General features: G+C 41.4%; 1 protein-coding gene across 1 annotated transcript in view; it reads left to right on the top strand.

Annotated features, from left to right (window-relative positions):
- ROR1 (receptor tyrosine kinase like orphan receptor 1) overlaps positions 1-4,153 on the top strand; it is a 171,421-nt gene extending 167,268 nt beyond the window's left edge. The window contains exon 9 of the mRNA XM_075710915.1: positions 2,729-4,153. Coding sequence (XP_075567030.1) covers positions 2,729-4,153 — 1,425 coding nt within the window. The remainder of the gene's footprint in view (positions 1-2,728) is intronic.
- Positions 4,154-19,534: the final 15,381 nt, after the last annotated feature.

The following is a 19,534-nucleotide window of genomic DNA, read 5'->3' as shown; positions in this document are numbered from 1 at the left end:
CTAGAGAAAATGACTTAAGTAGCTCTATCCTGTGAGATACAGGGAGCGCACTAGAAGTGGCAGGGAGGGATGGAGCTATGCCACCCAGGCAGTAGTTGCTTTTTCAGGGGTGCTGTCCCATGTGTCTATGGAGCTGCAGTCTCAGTGCGGCAGGGACAGACACAGAAAGTTGTTGCAGAGGAAAATTCCAGCTTACCACCAGCTCACAGAAAGAGTAGGAGATTTTTAAGTCAGCGATAGAAGTAAACCCACTGTGTGGCTGTGCTGGAAAACGCAGTGCTGCTTTTGCCCATTAGTACTACAGACTACATACAGAGAAGTTTTTACACGCCGTAATGCTAACACTAGGATTTCTGTTTTAAATAGTGTTGCAGGCACTGGGTGCTGATGTCATGATGTCAGCAGGACTGTTGTGCAGGGTATCTGTTCAGGGTGGTCAGACAGAGTTTGGTCTGTTGTTATATTTTAACTCCTCAGTCCCCCACATACTGGCCCAGTGAATTTATCTTGATTTTCCTTTAAAGTTCTTAATTTCAACCTTCATGTACAGCTTAGAGTAGCTGTATATCAAAATGTTGGTAATAGTACAAAACCCATTTAATTAGTTAAGTGTCAAAACTACATCTTGCATCCAACCTCCATAGAATATTTTGTTAAATTTGGATTTGCTTCTTGGTCCCCATTCTACTAGATATTTGGGGTACAATCCTGGCTAAACTGAAGATAGTGGGAATGTCAGCATCATTTTAATGAGGTCACAATTTCCACCTAGACTGCTGACACACTGCTGCTGTACACACACAACACAGGAAAGCAACTTGCCCAAAAATGTTTGCAAATATAGTCCGCACTGTTTTCTTTTTATGTTCGAAGTCATATGCTGCAAAAAGCTTTCCATCGTATTTAGGCTAATTCGGTATTTTCCCACTGGGAGACCCAGCTCTCCCTGTCTCAAATGTTTTGATTGCCTTTCAAACAAAATTTTAAAAGAAAGGAAGTAGAATCCTATTCTTAAATACTGCATCCAGTATTAATGTCAACTTTGGGTAAAAACAGTCTTAGACTTCAAGCTCCAACTGAGGTGTGTTTGCTTGTACAAATAAAAACGTTAGCGTTTCATCCAAAAGCCTGTTTTGGTTTTAAGGGATTTTAATTGCCTTCAAAAAATATAATAAACTAAGCTCGTCTTGTCATTCACCTAATGGAAGGAGCCGATAAAGAGATAGAGGCGGTGGGCTTCACTCTTACTGCTCTCCCTTTGTACTCGGTTTACTTTGGCGTGCTGCCTCATATGTATTTTACACTTCTTTACATTTTGTACACCGATGTATGACAAATACTTGTCAAACAAAAACTAAGCAGATTTATAACAGCTTAACTTGAAATGAGCCCTTCCTGCCAAAACTTTATGACTTCATTTTCTTTCATAGTTTTCCACTATGTTAGTTCAAACAGACGAACCCAGCCTCAGGTCAGACAGAGGTCATTTCACTTTCATTACTAAAATATAATTTACAATATGCCAGACCTAAACAAGTTTTAGCCTAAAGGATTTGTATAATATAAACCATCTGTTCCTCAACAATATAGCTAATTTCCTGCCATCACCGTACAGTCTACTGGCTGCCTGCTTAAACGGCATTATTATTATCATTATTATTATTATTAATATTATTAATGCAGTATTTGTCTAAAAGTTGCAAGTGGTCAGTACGATTAGAATTAATTTATTCTAAAATGTAATTTTTTAATGATTTCTTAAAATGTCAGCTCTTTTCCTATATTGCCACTGTAAAGCTGCCATTACATTGTTTCAGGAATGCAAATGCTAATGTTTACACTAATTTATGAAACATCGTTTCCAAACTCATTAGCCTTAAATTACTACCTATGGCTATACTGAGGACCGTAAAGGAGTGGGTTTGGATGTAGGTGTTACAAGCACATGTGGAAGTTAACGTCTGAAAATAATACAACTTCTTTATGGCCTAAGAGTGAATATATGCACCCAGAATAACAACAGAGGTTTTTAAAAGGTTTGCCTTTCTTCTTTGACCACTATCTCATTTTTCCAGCTGACTCTGTCCTGCATGTTTCAGGACTGAACATTCAGTCAAGTGTGAACAGAAGTAGTCTCTACTGTGCATTGAAGGGTTAATAGCAAAGTTGAGGAAGAATTGGCTACAAGGACATAGTTTTAAAATAAATTTCTGCTAAAACTTTAGGCCCTGGCCCAGAAAACACTTCAGCATGTACTTACTTAAAGTATGTGAATTGCCTCAATTCCTGAAATTAGTCGGATTCAGTTTTAAGTATATAAATGCCCAAGTATATATTTCAGCCTTTGCTGAAAAGCTGATGGTTCCTGCATATATTTAGATCTAATACTTACTACTTGTATCTGATCTTTTGTAGAGGGTAAAAAGTAATTCTGAATTTAGTTTTCGAGCCAGGTGCACAGAGATTAGGCAGCACTCAGCCCTGAGCTTCGCCGATGTTGGGATACTGGTGTCCCTCAGGCTGTATCTGGCCTGGGGCTGGTGCCGACGCACCAGTGCCTGCGTCTCGCAGGGCTGAGCAGGATTGTTGCCAAATCGGTATGTGGCCCAGGGAGTTCCCGGGTCGGTCTGCTTGGCTTTCAGACTTCCTGTGTGAAAAGATCTTTTTCTTAAAAATATGTTTTCAGTCCTGTTTTTCTGACATGTTTTTGCTGTTTTTTCTTTAACAGAGTAAGGCTAAGGAGTTGCCTCTGTCTGCTGTTCGTTTCATGGAAGAACTGGGTGAATGTGCTTTTGGCAAGATCTACAAGGGACATCTCTACCTTCCAGGCATGGATCACGCTCAGCTCGTTGCTATCAAGACACTAAAAGACTTTAACAACCCCCAGCAGTGGGCGGAGTTTCAGCAAGAAGCATCTCTCATGGCCGAGCTCCATCACCCTAACATTGTTTGCCTCTTAGGTGTTGTGACCCAGGAACAACCTGTCTGCATGCTTTTCGAGTACATGAACCAAGGAGACCTCCATGAGTTTCTCATCATGCGATCGCCACATTCAGATGTTGGATGCAGCAGCGATGAGGATGGGACTGTAAAATCCAGCCTGGACCACGGGGATTTCCTGCATATTGCAGTCCAGATAGCAGCAGGGATGGAGTACTTATCAAGTCATTTTTTTGTCCATAAAGATCTCGCCGCTCGTAACATTTTAATTGGTGAACAACTTCATGTGAAAATTTCAGACCTTGGACTCTCGAGAGAAATCTACTCGGCAGATTATTACAGAGTTCAAAACAAGTCTCTCTTGCCAATTCGCTGGATGCCACCGGAGGCAATTATGTACGGCAAGTTCTCTTCCGATTCAGATATTTGGTCATTTGGAGTTGTTTTATGGGAAATATTCAGCTTTGGACTTCAACCATATTACGGATTTAGTAATCAAGAAGTCATAGAGATGATCAGGAAAAGACAACTGCTGCCATGCTCTGAAGACTGTCCTCCCAGAATGTATAGCCTGATGACAGAGTGCTGGCATGATCTGCCATCCCGGAGGCCACGGTTTAAAGAAATCCATGCCAGGCTGCGCTCGTGGGAGGGTCTTTCAAGTCACACTAGTTCTACTACCCCCTCTGGTGGGAATGCCACCACTCAAACGACTTCCCTCAGCGCAAGTCCAGTTAGTAATCTCAGTAATCCTAGGTACCCTAACTACATGTTTCCAGCACAAGGTATACCACAAGGCCAAATTGCTGGGTTCATCGGACCACCAATACCTCAAAACCAGCGATATATCCCGATCAATGGGTACCCGATTCCACCAGGATATGCTGCTTTCCCAGCTGCCCACTACCAACCACAAGGTCCACCCAGGGTAATCCAGCACTGTCCTCCTCCAAAGAGTCGTTCTCCGAGCAGCGCCAGTGGATCGACTAGCACAGGTCACGTCACTAGTTTGCCATCTTCGGGATCCAACCAGGAAGCAAATATTCCTTTGCTATCTCATATGTCAATTCCTAGTCATCCCGGGGGAATCGGCATTACAGTTTTTGGAAATAAAACTCAAAAACCGTACAAAATTGACTCAAAGCAGTCTTCCCTATTAGGAGACTCCAGCATCCATGGACCTAATGAATCTATGATTTCAGCTGAATTGTAAATAAGCGAGGCCTTTGTACATATAACTATTTACAATACAAACTAGAAAGTCGTAGAAAAGATTTATATTCAAATATTTTATTAAAGATTCTTCTGGTTGTTTAACAGACATTGCAGCAAGTATCTTCTGTGAAGTTTAACTGCTTAACAGGATGGGCAGACTCAACCAGACAAAGATCATTGTGGTATAAATACTCAGCTTTGTCAATGGACGCATTGTTTCTTTAAGTGCCACTGACAATTCAGAAAGGGGAAGGGGGATTTTTTTTTTTTTTAAACATTTTATCATACACATTTTCACAGCTTTTTAAGCCTCTGATGTGGTTTAAATCACAGAAACTTTTTTATACTGAAAACATATTTTAATATTTGTCTCTTTTTTTAGGAGATGCAAATATTCAGAGATCTACTGGGTGTGCAATTTCAGTTTCAATAGCTAGTTAAAGTATTTGTAAATTTTGCAGTCAAGGATTATGTTTCAAATATGTGATCTGAGAGCTGGATAAATTACTTCAGGTAGGATTTTGGTCTTTTGTTAAGTTGGGAGTCTGAGTTCAGGTTCAGACCCAAAAAAGTAATTTATATGACAGCAGAATAGCTTGAGTTATCAACTTGCAGTCTACAAAAATCATCTGCTATTGGCTGCTAAAGATGGCTGGAGTTCTAAGAGATTGCCTTAAAGGAAATGAAATTAAAGTATTTTAATTTCAGAACCTGAATCAACTTATTCAAAGATAACATTTCATAATCTAGTAGTTAAAGCAGAAATTTTATATCCTTTTGTTGCTATGCAACTGTTTAATGGAAAGGCTCCAAAACGCAATTTTATATATGACAATCAGTTTTCCCAGGAGTATTTATTGTTTCAGATCAATGTGTAATTTCAGTGACTATGACTCCAGTAACCCTGAGAAAAGGGAAACTTACATTCCATCAGGCAGCAAATCCATTGATAGCAATTTTGTCTGTCAATTCTAATAATGTGAATTAGTGATAACTTTCAACTTAGAAATATGACATTTGTATAATTACTAAAAATTCATTCAGGTATAAGCAATCTAGATTCTTCATTTGAAACCACTTTAATGAGTTACAAAAGTGCTGTGTACATGACAGTTTTTCACAGACTTTTTTGTACTGAATAGTATTTTTATTGTACACAGAATGAAAACAATCTTTTGCTCAGTTGACAGTGTTGTATAATATGACTTTATTTTTATCTTTTTGCACAAACGTGTGATAATGTTTTGTACAGCAGAAGTGAAAATACATCTCTGCATTTTATATCTTGGTCTGCTTCTTTTTATTTTTAACCTGATGTAGATGTTCTTGAAATATATTATGGTGATATTCAGCCACTACCTTATACAAATATTTTTCTTTGTTTTCACTGCATGCGTTTAATCACTGTATTACTTGATGATTGATTTATTAATTACGGGCATTTCAATTAGGCAAGCATGAAAATGTAATAACAAAGGCTATTTTATAAGTAAGATATGTGCATTTTTGTATTTCACATGCCAGAGATGATATTAAACACTGATTATTTTATGCTGCTGTTTATTAAAACATTGTTTTAACATAAACATATCGGTATTTCCTCCATCTTGGTGTAAGATACTTGAAAAGTTTCGTATTTATCAGAGAGCTAAAATCTGCTCACTCAGCTCAGGTAAGGAGTCTGCTGAAATGCTCACCTGAATGGGACATGAGAGTGTTGCAAATAATATTTGCAGACAGATTACTTAGGGGTAGCATACAGAGGCTCAAATTAATATTTGACCATGCAAATATTTGCAGAGCACACAAAAGAAGCGGGATGGCATAACTACCCTGTGGGAGTGATGCAGTCTTTGCTGTGATCTCATCGGTGCCATTTAGCTCTATACCAAGGGCCAGCACTGCCCTTTCAGCCCCTCGCTTTTCATGTCCTGCTGCATCGTACGAGCTTTCATGGTGCATTTTATTGCAGCTGCATCTGGAGCTGTCAAGCTTCCTCTCCATTGCACAGGTGTGAAACCATACTTGCAGATTAAGAGCAATCAGTAATCATATAGTAAGGACTTTTATGACTTCTGAGGTACTTTATGAATCTGAGATGTCAGCTTCCATGTGGATTGAATTTACATCTGGATCAGCAATGAAAATATGGTACATGTTGGCTAAAATTTAGTTTTGACTGAAGATTCAGACAAGAATTACATTTTATTAACTTCTATATCTGTGTCAGGTTATCAGACTCAAATGCTAAAATATTAGTTTTGAGCAGAGGTGTTTTACAGGAACGGATGAGATGTTTTTCTCTGAGCCGTAGCTATTAACATAGCCAGGGGCTAGGGAATTGCTCTTTCTCACTTATATACACACACAGCTTTGCAGCGCTCGCTTAGCATCTTGTTCAACAGACGGTAACTGTACTGTCGTTCCTGATCCGTCTTTTCTCTTATCTACTCCTGCATTCTTTTTCAAGTGGTTGCATCAGTGCAAACAATTCTTTTGTATGTTAAGCATCAAATGCACTGAGAAGGAAGCAGCCTTTTTTTTCACCCATGTTTCCTATGGGGTTTCTTAGACTGTACCATTAAGGGCTTGAAATTTCAGCAGTGACAGTTTAAAGACAGTCTGCCACTTCATAAGTATATGGTTTCAGAAACGTGTATGTAAGGAGAAAGAAACTATATGCAGCCAAACAAGTCTGTGGTCCTTTATGCTGTTATTGCAAAATCTTCAGTAAAGAACATGCTGTAAATGAAGTCAACGGAGAAGTAAGAATCTTTGCGTCATAGCTGACACACAGATATTTGTGCAAAAACATGGCTGAACAAGGTACTGAGATATGATCAATGATAGCCAAGTATTTACTCGTCACTGTCAAGCAACAGCCTTCACTGAGTGAATGTGTGAAGAAAATGCAAGTATCTTCAGGAGGCTCTCTTTTCATCTACACGGGCTGAAAGAGACAATCATGGAACCAGCTCACAAGACACCTGGACAGATGGTCTCTGCCAGTTGGGATGACAAGTGATACATGTCCCCTCAGGTCAAATCTGAACATATTAGGCATAATGCCATAAATCAGTTCAATTCTGTAAAGTCAAGCATGAGCCACACTTGAGTCAAACCACCCTCGCATCAGCATACAATTAGCTCCCATGGGACTGCCATCTTATGCAGGTAAGCTTAGCTGTGAATTTGCATACTTAGCTTTAATCACCCTGATAGGAAAGCAGTAACCTAATACTTAATGGAGCAGCAAAGGGAGTCATAAAATAGTCCCTCACACACTTTGTGGTTTTATATTAAAAAACCAGGAGCTACAGCACAAGCCCACTCACAGCTCAATTTAGGGGTTTTCCTTTATTTCAAAGTAAGCTGGGTCCTTAAGGTTAAAATATTTTTAGACTCGCAGATGTAAACCAGCACTGAACAATACACCTGAAAACTCTTGCAAAGACCTCTTCCTGCCCTTCCCTCCGTCTCTCAGCGGGTGAAGTTTGTGAACTGTGAGGCTGAAATCACAGTCTGGCTCACAACCGATGCATAGGGAACAAATGCTTGAGACAGGCATTCTTCAGGGAGAGATTAGAGGGAAAAAATCTTCTAAAACCCAATTAGATAATGTGGAAAATAAATGTTGCCAGAAATTAAGGAATTACTTCTCAGGTGGGAATGTAGACATACAGATTAAAGCTATTTTTGTGGCAAACGAAGGAAGAGGGAATTTTCATGATTCCTAATGCTACATGCTAGAATAATCATCCCTTCTTCCTTCAGAGGTAGGACAGCCAAGACTGTTGGAAATGCAGTAATGGATTGAGAAGCTCTAGAGGTTTGGAAATAACACTCTGAAAAAACACTGTTTAGTAAGCCTTCAATCTGGATAATCTCATTCCCTCCAGGTTAGCTTATATTTCTGTAAAGGAGAATAAATATTTGCTGATTTAAAGACCAAAACGCAGAGACTGAAACGGAGATTTGTATCCTTTGTTCCCACAGAGGAGTGATTATAGTGGGTTTCTGCATTCTCTGGATTGAAAGCAGAAGGTAAAGCAGAGAACTACTTGTGCAGAAGTTTGGGCTGGAAAACTCAGAAATACCAGCATATGTTTATCCAGAGCATGAGAAATTGTCAGAAAGGAATTTACTATTTGCTTTGCATGAATAAGGATATCCAAGGAGGTTGCAGGCTTGGAAATACTCTATTACATTTGCTTGTTGTTCCAATACTGCTCTGTAACCTACATTCACCAGAAGAACTTCAAAATGGCCGCCTAACTCAAAACACTCCTGATGGTAAGGCAGGCGGTACAAAAACTCTCTCAAGTACAAACACGTGCTGTTCCCTAGGGACCCAATTCTGTGAAATGGGTACCTTCAACATCTGTTGGCTCTGGTTATTGTATTCATCAGAAGGTTCTTGGCTCAGTGGCAGGATTCGCTCTTTTCAGTGTGTCTGAGCGTTGTCTTTGCCACTTCACAAAGTGGAATCATTTGACCAAAGGAAACGTATTTTCTTCCATTTCATACCATTAGGCCTAGCTTGGTCAAGGTAGGCGAGGCACAGCTGAGGCTCAGGACAGGAGCTACGTAGCCAGGACTGCCTTTCAGGATGCACTGGGGAGTGCTGGTAGGAAGAGGGTGATGGGCTAAGCCACCTGCTGTCCTTGTGCGCCAGGTCACACTAGGTATTAGGTACAGCAAAGCACTAAGGTAGCTATGACTTTATCATCCACCCACCCCGTGCAAGGATAAGATACAATAACAGGTTATAAATTATATATTACTTAGAAATTCATGAACACGATAAAGCTGCAGGTAGGGCGAGAGGGCTGTCTGCATGTGGCAAAGATGGTAATCTCATAGGAAGGCCAGTTTTGTGAAAAATACTCTTCTCGTTGTTCCTTATGGCTTGACATAAAACACACTGAAATCCACAGGCATCTTTGCATTGATTTTAGTGGTGTCTGAATCAGGCTTTCTACCTTCTGGACAGTCCTTAGCAGTTTTAATGAACTTGATGAAACCCTGTACCTTCAATTTGTACCTATGAGAAATTTGATCTTGCAGCACAAGTTCACAAATGGTGCTGATGCATGCACAGAGTTTGTTATAAACCAGGCTCCCGAGCCAGCAAAAAGAGACATGTTAACACATTTGTTCAAAAGAACAATTTTGTTGAAAAACTGACTTTTGTTCCAAAGTACTACAATAAACCAAAAAAGGTCAATTCTTTATTTGCCAGAAAAAATTACAGCATCTTTACTGTATGTTACAATATTTTAACCAGTATTTCTTTAGAATATGAGTTCATCATCATTCTGTGGTCAGGGAATGGAATGAGCAGCCATACTAAGCTGAATTTCACCACCTCTGGTTCTGCTGGAGAACCTCAGTGGAAAAATGAGGAAACTGGGTTAAGCTGATGGATAACAAACGTCTTTTGGAGAGGAAACACTGGTTGCATTTTGAAAGAGCACCTCCTTCGTGTCCATAAGATCTGTGTGCTGATTCCTAAACTCCCCTCCCCAGATACCACAACGTCTTCGTGGTATGCAAACTTGCACCTTTGTCCCAGATACTTCTTTTGCTTGAGACAGAGCCAGCACATTAATTCCAGTGAAAAGACAGTAGCCAAACAATTCTCGGCTGTTGGACTTGCAGAGCATGGCTAAACTGAGGAGGTCTGAGGGTGCTGGGACCAATCTTTAAGCATGTAGTCACCCAAACCACATCCTTGAGTTCTGTGGGAGCATGCTTTCTTTTGGCTGCATCTTCAATGGCGATGTTTTTTTGTGGCCCCAAGTCTGCTCTCTCCGTGGGCCTGAAAGCCTCTCTTAAAGATGTGATGTTCATGGATTCTGAGAAGCAATTTTTATTTTGCTGTGGGCTGTCTTTTATAGGAGGAGAGAATATTGCCCCCAAGTCAGTCATTCTCTCTCCCATCATATTTCTTCCTGTTTGATCTCTCAAAGATTAAAGTTCAGTATATATCAGGACAGTTATATTGCTGAGGTAATATAAAATTATTAAAAACAGAGAGAGAGAGACAATATTGTGACTACACATCAAAAGCTCTTTAAGACAAAGGAGGGAAAATTGACTTGAAACTGGAATTATTAGAAGCATCTGTGGTGTCCTTTATTTTCCATTTAATAGTGCAAAACGTTTGGAATGGTGCCTAACTGTTTCGAACTGGCAACCTGGTACTGCCTTAATTTTCTGGTTTGTACCCTAAACCCCATGGTTTATCTGCTCCTGCAGAGGGGAACAGGAACTGTTGGTTAATGAGTTGTGACCTTAAGGCACAAAGGAACATTTTCCAATGCTGCAACCTATAGCCTGTATGAAGAAGTTGGGTTATTTTTTTTGCTCACCTGAGGAATTTAAACCAAAACAGAAATATCTATTAGATTCATAAGAAGCACATGAATTTTTAAACTGCAACCTGTGCTTGTACAATGTGCGTATGTTTGTTTATATATGTGGGTACATGTATCAGTACACACTCAAATGTTTCTGGTAGGTATTTCCATAGTTTAAAAAAAAAATCCAGTGACATTTTGAAATGGTAACTAACAGGAACTAGGATAACACTTATTTCCAGTCGCCCTCAGTGTAAACACAAGCGAGCTTATTTGGGTCGATCCTGAGCTGTAGAAGGCAGAAAGTGTGGCCTTGATGGTGTGGTCTGTAATTGATGGGTCCCTATAGAAGGAGCACTGCCAGGTCACTTGTGTTTGGGTGCTTGCTCTCAGCGCAGCTGTGGACTGATTCAGCCACCAGCCAGAAGAGGACCCAGGTGGCCAGAGCCATGGGGAGAATGAGCAAAACATCTCACCCTTGGAAAAAATACACTTTAATGTGAGCTCACCTGCCCTCACACATATCCTGTACATTTTAAGGCCAGCAGATGCAGAAAAGGACAAGTGCTTCCTAAGACCAGACACCATATTTAACCCTTCTGCTTGAGGCATAGTATCTCCTTTTGAGCAGGGCTGTGCAGCACATGGCTGGTGGATCCCACACAGACTGAGATGTGCTTTGTTTGGCTCACTGACAAGGTATGAGTTACCTTGCACCGGCAGTAATGGCCTGTGTGCATTCTCTTCCTCTCTGCATGGGACGGAGCGGCCACCGCTGTGGTTCCTGGGGATACAGGCACTTACAGAGATGGGTCCTGTTGAGCTGCAGAAGAGCAACAGTCCCTCTTTGATGTACGCCTCATGCCAGGGAGGTATGGGACAGGAAAAGTTGGGCTAAATCTGGATCTGGGAGAATCATAGAGTCATAGAATCGTTTAGGTTGGAAAAGACCTTTAAGATCATCCAGTCCAACCATTAACCTAACACTACCAAGTCCACCACTAAAACAATTAAGGGTAGAGTAGCAATTTCACGTTTCCTGGCTTGGTGGCTGGATTATTTTTTAATGAAAGTAAAACTAGGAATCATTAAGGTTGGAAAGGACCTCTAAGATCATCAGTCCAACCATCAACCCAACACCACCATGCCTACTAGACCATGTCCCAAAGTGCCACATCTACGTGTTTTTTGAACACTTCCAGGGATGGTGACTCCACCACTTCTCTGGGCAGCCTGTTCCAATGCTTGACCACTCTTTCAGTAAAAATGAGATGGATGTCTGAGGGAAGGTGGGCTGGAGGGGCCAGGGAGGCCAGATGGAGGCAGTGAGGGCTGAGGTGGGAGCCAGGAGAGTCAGGAGGCAGGTGAGGAAGACAGGAGGGTGGAGGAGACGGGATGGAGGACTGTGGGGTGGGGGTGAACACTGCAGCATGGCAGATGTGAGGGGATGGGAAACGAAGGTGAGGGACCTCCACAACCAGGGAGGAGAGCGAGGACTCCTCATTCTGGAGAGAGGTACAGAGGAACCCCCTGGGCCTGGTCACAGGGAACATGGCCCCCCTTGGCAGTGCCCCTGGGCGGGTTACCTCAGGGAGGCCGCCCAGTGAGGAGGCCACTGTGGAGGCACGAACTAATTTGCCCTGCACAGCCCTTATATGGGACATCTTCTCCACAGTGCTGGCTTCCAAGCCCTTTCCCAAGCCCTCCATAACCGATCTCCTGAGAGGCTAGTGCATTACTTCCCAGCCAAGGCCTGCATTTCCCCCCGTTCTGGTTAAATTCACCTTCACACACCCAGCTTGCCAGCAAATGGAACAAAATCGTGGTCTGTGAAGGCCGCGGCTTGTTCTCTCTAAAGACTGCCATCTCTGGTTTGCATTGGTATTCCCCAAAATCATTATGCTGAACCAACGTTGTTTACACAAACTTCACTGTACGCGGTTCCTCTCTGGCTTATTCTCAGGTGTCACTGTGAGCTGCAGGAAAGGTGATCGCCGTCGAAGGCCATCGCGGCTCAGCGCTGGTTCTGGTTAGTCTCACCTTGCTTGCATGGGGCTAAGAGGCAGGAATTCGGGTTGGCTCAGGAGCCACCTTAGAAACTGTATTTGCTGTTCTGTTGCTCTTGCATTTCATAGCATATTTTCTTGTCTCTGAAGTACTTTTATGTACAAAAGAACTTGAATGCTTTAGAGATTTTTATTTTTTTTTAAAAAAGGCAAATTAGTACTTAAAGGCAGTACAGAGGCTTGGTAAAAGCTCTGCTGTGTAGCCCATGCTGAACTCCAGGTTTCTGCTGGTATGACTGTCCCAAAAGTTTGCATCTAAACTTTTGCTACTCCACCTCAGCCACTCCTCCCATACGGTGGCTTACCTGGCTCTGCACATTTTCAGGCTAAGCATGCAGTGTCCAGAATGGAAATCTTCCCTTTCCTCACAGGATCTACCAGGACCGTCAGGGTCTGGGCACTGGCTCAAACCAGCACATTGCTATAATTCCTTCTGCATCATGCTGTGATTCATCTGGAGTTCTGTGGAAGAGGTGTAGGAAGACAACTGCTGGGCAGTGTGAACCTGACTCTTGTTTACTGTGAATATGCTTTTCTGTACATTTGGGCAGCTGCTTTGTTGGATGGCCATGGCTGCCTTGAAAAATATCTGTGCCAATGCAATAAGGATATTGCTAGACAAGGAGAAGGAGGAAACTGAACAATTAGGTTTTTAACACGACTCCACACAGTGACGCTGACTTCTGGAAGAAGAAGGGGATACAGAAGCTAAGGTCCCCATCTGGAAGAACAGCCATGGCTGTGGACAGCCATATTCATAGAGAACTGTACAGAGTTCACTGGTGAGCAGGAGCAATGTGAGTGTTCTTCTGGAAGGTCATTGCCTCTTCTCCCTTGGCACTCTGAGAGCTTCTTGCAGAGCCTGATAATTCCAGTAACTCCCATTAGGAGTTCAGGCTGTGCAGAGAGCTGCAGGTCCCAGTGGGAACAGCAAAAACCCTGTGACTGAGCTGCTGTGCTGATGGTGGGTGGGATGCTGAGTATGTAAAACCACCATTAGTCCCAGCCGTAAAGGGGTGTACGTGTCTTGTGTGCTAGCATTTCAGAGAGGTCAAATCCAGGCAAACTAACTTAGGAGTGTTAGAGAAGACACAAATAAACAGATAGTCTGGACATTATATTATGGTATAGCAGGAAACAGTGCCAGAAGCAGAATAATTATTCCAAAGTAGATTCACATAAGCCATATCCAAAGATAGTTGGCATCATATGGATTAGACATTTAATAAAAAAGTTAAAATTGCTTTTGCATGTGGACACAAGTTAGTTTATGCTGAAAAAAATTAAATGAAAAAAATCCCCAGTCTTAAGGAAGCTAGCCTTCCTAAGTAGCCAAGCCATGAAGATTGCACAAGAAGCCATAAATCTGGCGTTTCCTAATTTCTGAGTGCTCAGCATTGCGGCATAAATAATACTCCTTTCAAACATCGCTTCGTAGGCAATTTCTTTGCAATATAATTTATGTATTTATTTTCTTATCTGGTAGTTAGTCTCAGTCCTGAAAATATGCAGACCACTTAACAGAGCAGGATCAAGACTTAACACTGTTATTGGTTCGTATCCTACAAAAACTGCCGCGGTGCATGGTGCAATAGCTGTCGATGGTGCAAATGCTGGATTGTTCCATGCTGGTGCAGAAAGAAGGGTCGTGTGCTGTTTCTCCCATATTCTGCTATTGCAGCAACTGGCAGGGATATGGGGAGAGCCTGGTTCGCATCTCATTGTTTTTCATCTTGCTGACTGTAAGGCAGTTGTGTTTATTTGCTGCTGGCTGCTTCACACAGATTTGTTCAGCTCCTAAAAATGATGCTGTTCTAAGTGACTTGTGGACGGTGGCAGGAACGCAACTGATGGTAGTAGCATCCAGTTCTTGATTTGATCCTGCAGTGATTCAAAACAGGCTGTCGTTAACATGAGGTGGATGCTGTCAACCCAACAGCTTTTTGCCATGGAGGAGAGGAGGATGGACCCACCAAATTGCTACAGCAATGACCATACCATATAGACACGCAGCTAACTAGAACCTCAGAGAGGAATGTGTGAATTCCTGAAAAATCAAAAAGAACAGAGGAGAATGGGAAAGGTAACAGTCATGGGTCACCCGGGTAGTGTTGCCATATCTCTCCCCAGGATAAGAAGCAAGGACACCTTCCAGGTAGGACTTGCTGCATACCACTGTTCATTTTATCAGTGCATTTGTCATCAAAATTTGCAGGGCTGAAATACAGCAGGCTGGTAGGAACTTTTAAGCTGTCGTTCTAGTCTGGCCATTAAATGTCCAAAAGTCTTGGACAAACACAGAAATTTTAACAGTTTTTGCCAGGACAGATTTTTTTCTCAGTAGAAAAATGGGACCATATCTGGGGAACCATGCAAATAGTCCCATAGACAGGAAGTCTGTAGATAGGTTTTTGAGTCATTTAAAAATACAAGATATACAGGGCAAACAGTAATGATCTCTAGTTCCTTTAGTGCCTAGCAACAAAGCTATTCTATCTTAAAGTTATACAGCATCTGAGTGTTTTCCCTTCATGCAGCGGGTCAGTAATCTGGGAGGCCATGCAGAGACTTCATTGACAACCCTGAGAAGTGGAAAGAAAAGTAACATTTTACTTGCTATCCAGGTAAGCAAAAAGATGGACATTTACCTGTCTTCTCTGTCACAAAATATTAAAATATGCTTTATGTAGTGGTTGTGAATTGTAAAATACAAACTCATGGATGACTCCCGAGCTAGGGTAAATAGGATCTGTTGCATGTTCCTCTTTGCAACCAGGAACAATTTCTGTTCACTTCTGCATTTCTTCACCAGTGGCTCTTCTGGCAGCTCCTTAACTCTGATGAAAACAGATGATGAAGGACTATCATTGGAGTTGTTACCAATGCTAATTTTTAGATAGACCAGGCTAACTGGTTCCTTTGATCTTTAGGATTTACACTCTTTTATCTCGTGTAAGTCAACTGCTCAAGAGGCATGTACCTACCTAGCTCTCTGCACTTCAGAAAAATGCTTTAAAGAAGCTGATAATTTTACTTTTAAGTTTTCTGGGCTATCATATTGTCAATCTTGGTCAAGAGTGTTGGGATGAGTCTTAAGATCAGTGATAACTTAAAGTGTTGTTTCATTTTGCCACATGGGCCTCTATGTTTCAGATTTACTGCCCCTCTGTTTTTGTTGTTTGGGTTTTTTTAAAGACAAATTAATCCTGATTTTTTTCTTGGAGCACTCTTTGCCCTTCTTTCTGTCCTCATTTCCAGGCTCATTGCCTGCCATCACTTTAAATGATAGTATACTCTCCTCTCATAACTGAATATGTGCCCCAGGTGTATGCATGATTTTTCCAGACAACTTTGTATTGATTATGAGTAAAACAAATGGTAAAGTCATGTATCATTTACAGCTGCCTGCTGGGATTTACAAAAGAATGAAGGGGAAAATTGAAAGGAGCAAGAAGATTGTGTCCTTTTTTCAAAATATCAAAATGAAAAGGCTATCATGATTATTCTGGCAACAAAGCAACGAGTTTAACAGAACAGAGTTGTGTAATTTTACTAACTAAGTGTGAAATCAGGGTTTTGATAGCTTATGCTTTACAGATTCATGTGTGTGTTCATGTTTCTTTAGGTGATGCTTTAAAATCCAGCAACAGAAAATGCAGTGAACATGGATGCAACAGAAGTGGTGAAAACTAATATATCTTTATATAGGCAAATGTTTTTGCAGGGTGTTAGAAATAGTCTGCACCCAGAAGGTAACACTGTCTCTCTTTTTTTTTTTTTTGTTATTATTCCTAAATAAATGTTAAGAATTGTAAAAACTTTTTAAAAAACAAACATGCTTAACAAGTAAATTTGAACGCTGATTTAATTTTAATGAACAAGAAGTAGAGTTTTGAAAGCAAATATGTGGCCTGGTCTTATAACTGGTGTAGTGGTGAATGAGACCCAGCGAAATTCTGGTGAACACAGCTGAGATAAAACAGGGAGATGGGAAGCGCTGATATTTTCTCTCTGACACACCAGCTGTTTTCTCTACCCTCCAGTCTAAGCACAGCTCAGCCGCTCAACAAATATTGGCTTTATTTCAAGGAAACAAAAAGAAAACAAAGCTCTGTCCATTGAAACCATCCAGTGAAAAGCAGACAGAAATCCTAATTCATGTCTCTTTCTCCTCCCATGCCTAGATATTTCTGGAATGGAGGAAAAAACCTTCTTTCCCAAAGGAAGGTCCCTAAAAGTCCTCCCCATCCAGAGAAGCCCATTTCTGCCATTCCTTCCTGGCTGACCCTTAAATAAGTCCTTTAGCCAAGAATCCTGTTCCTTAGTGATTCCCAGCAGTGGCATGCTGGTTCTCAACACAGTAGGGCAAGCCCTTCTCCAGGCTTTTTAAAGGATGGGTGTGTCATACTCAGAGCACAGGGGCTGATTAAGCCCAGTGCTTCTGTTTTACAGTGATGAGTTGCCAGGATGGATTGCCTGGAGGGTAAGACACTTCTCTCAGTTTGCTTAGTAAGTGCCAACAGGGAGAGGGAGGGTGCAGGTATGGATCCTCTAAATTTTTTTCTACTCAGCAAATCAGATGCTTTAGCCCATTACAGTGGCAGAAAGCGTCTGGTGATTATAAAGAAGCTCCCATTAGCCTGAAGGCAGGAAAGCTGTGCTTTCAGAAGGCCATCAGAATCACAGGTCAGCTGCCTCTCCATGTTCTTTCATTTCCCTTATTCTTTCATTACACTGCTGGGGTGAGATACACTGCATGCAGACAAGAATCAAGCCCAATCTCCATGCAAATGCATGCATAGCCAGGTCTTGCCTACATGACCATTAAAGACAGAGAAGGAGGGTAAGTTCCTCCTCTGTTACAAAGTCAGCACAGCTTCAGTTTATACCAGTAGGATCTAGATGAGAAAAGTTTTAAAAGACCCTGTTTTCTGTTGCAGAACTTCCTGATATTGAGAAGGATTGTGTTTCTTCTCTGAAGTTTTACCAGCCAGCTAAAGGGTCTTCTCTCGGCTTTGCCAGGTAACAAATTACAATTCACGTTCCGCTTTCACTGCCACTATTTCAGAAAAAGCAACAGACGTCCAGGATGTTTGGGTCTATATACTAAAGAGAGCAATTATTTTCTTTTTCCTGTTAGTGAATATTCTCAATTATTTAATTTCCTATGGAGACATTTGGCAAGCAGTTTCCTTCTCAGCTACTGCCAGCAACTCTTGTTCCTAAATGAAACAAGTTCTTGGCCTACAGGAGCATAGCCAGCAAATTTGTCATTGTTGGGCCAAGTGATATTTTTATTTGACCTAATCAATGACATTTATTTCAGGCAATACATATTTTAAGGTCATTTATTATATTAATAAATAGCATAGGGAAAACAGTGAAATTCACTCTAAGAAAAAAAAAAAAACCTGGATCATTTTTATGATGTATTTCTTTTTGTACTGCTAGGGTTGTACATGGCATCATTGTTGAAATATTTCTGAAGCTGACTTTCAAACTAGCAGATGGAGCCAGATTCTTTTTCTCAGTTTGGTTGCCTTTGCTTCCCTCCAGAATTTGGCAGTACTTGGCCTGCTGACAGTTTTCTTAAGGACAAGAAGTTCTCAGCCCCGGTAATACTAGTGCAGTGGATTCCTAACTCATTCTGTTTCCAGACCCTAGCAATGGGGATGTGTCTGGGACATTTAGGATAAAATCATGGCCCTGCTGAAGTTAAATTCTAATTCACGGTGGTGGAACAAGATTTCATTGTATAATTTTTGCTCAGGTACAGAATCAGATTGATTGAAAACTCCAAACAAATACCTTCAGTTTGTCTTCAGAGTTGATCTAGTTGTGCCTTTCATGCTCGGGTACAACTTCCACTGGTTTCATCACAAATTCCAAGTGTGGAATGGAAGGAAATTGAGATCTGTAATGGAATTGTTTCCTTTTATGGACACAGCTTTAAATATTGCTAAAAGCAAAATGCCTCTGGCAAGCAGCTTTTGACATTTTACAGCACTACAGTGGCAAGGGAGGTTGGAAGGATATCAAAGAGACAAAACCAATGTTGATCACTAAGCTCAAGGGTCCATGTTTTTTCATAACTGGTGTCTTCCTCTCACTTTCATTGTTACTTCCTGAAAGATAATAGACAGTAGTGGGATCACAGGGAATTTCATAATTCAGACAGTGGGTGATTCAATGTTTTGTTATGTATTAAATTGCATTGGCCCAATAAGTTTTGTTTACAATTTAATCTGCCCCCCCAATCAATTACTTTTATAGAAGCAGGAGAAATAAGAATGAGATAATGCAGAGCTTTAGGAGGGCGCCAAGTCAGACAATGCTGGCTAGCCGTGAGTAGACAAGAGTCTCATGCAAGTTTGCCAGGTTTCTGGTGGAGGCCAGTAAAGGGGATGCAATTTTTAATTTTCCTCCTTCCCATAAAAACATAGTGCTAAAGAAATCTTCAGTATTCTGAGTTGTTTCAGAATAATTGTCCTAAGATGGGATTCAGGAAAGTGGTCAGTGCTGGCTTCCAGCGCTCTTGACAGCTATTAGTTTTATAGCTGTCTTCCACAGTCTTCAGCTAGACCCACTGATATAGGGGTCCTCTGAGCAGCGTAGGAGAAAAAGCATTTCCTGTGTTGTCATGGGCACGTTGGACCTCAGGGACTTCTTTCTTGCCTTACCCTAGAATAGACACACACCTAATAAAAAATCTCATCTCATGAGGTCAATGGTAAAACTGTGACATAAAACCACACAGGGCTGGGGTGGTGGCAAGGAGGGTTGTTCCAGATGAGATGAGATAAGCCAATGTGACTTCTGTCAAAAAGAGGAGGGCTTATTTCCCTTCACATTCCCAGATATGCAGCCCTTCTGTGAGCCCATACCAGCTCTCTTGCGAGTCGCACCCTCCCACGAACCACATCTGCTTGCTGACCATCCCATCCCCAAGCC

This window comes from Pelecanus crispus, chromosome 5 (genome assembly GCF_030463565.1).
Source record: "Pelecanus crispus isolate bPelCri1 chromosome 5, bPelCri1.pri, whole genome shotgun sequence".
Taxonomy (NCBI): Eukaryota; Metazoa; Chordata; class Aves; order Pelecaniformes; family Pelecanidae; genus Pelecanus; species Pelecanus crispus.
Note: the sequence above shows the minus strand (reverse complement) of the source record. Positions and strands in the feature narration are given on the sequence as shown.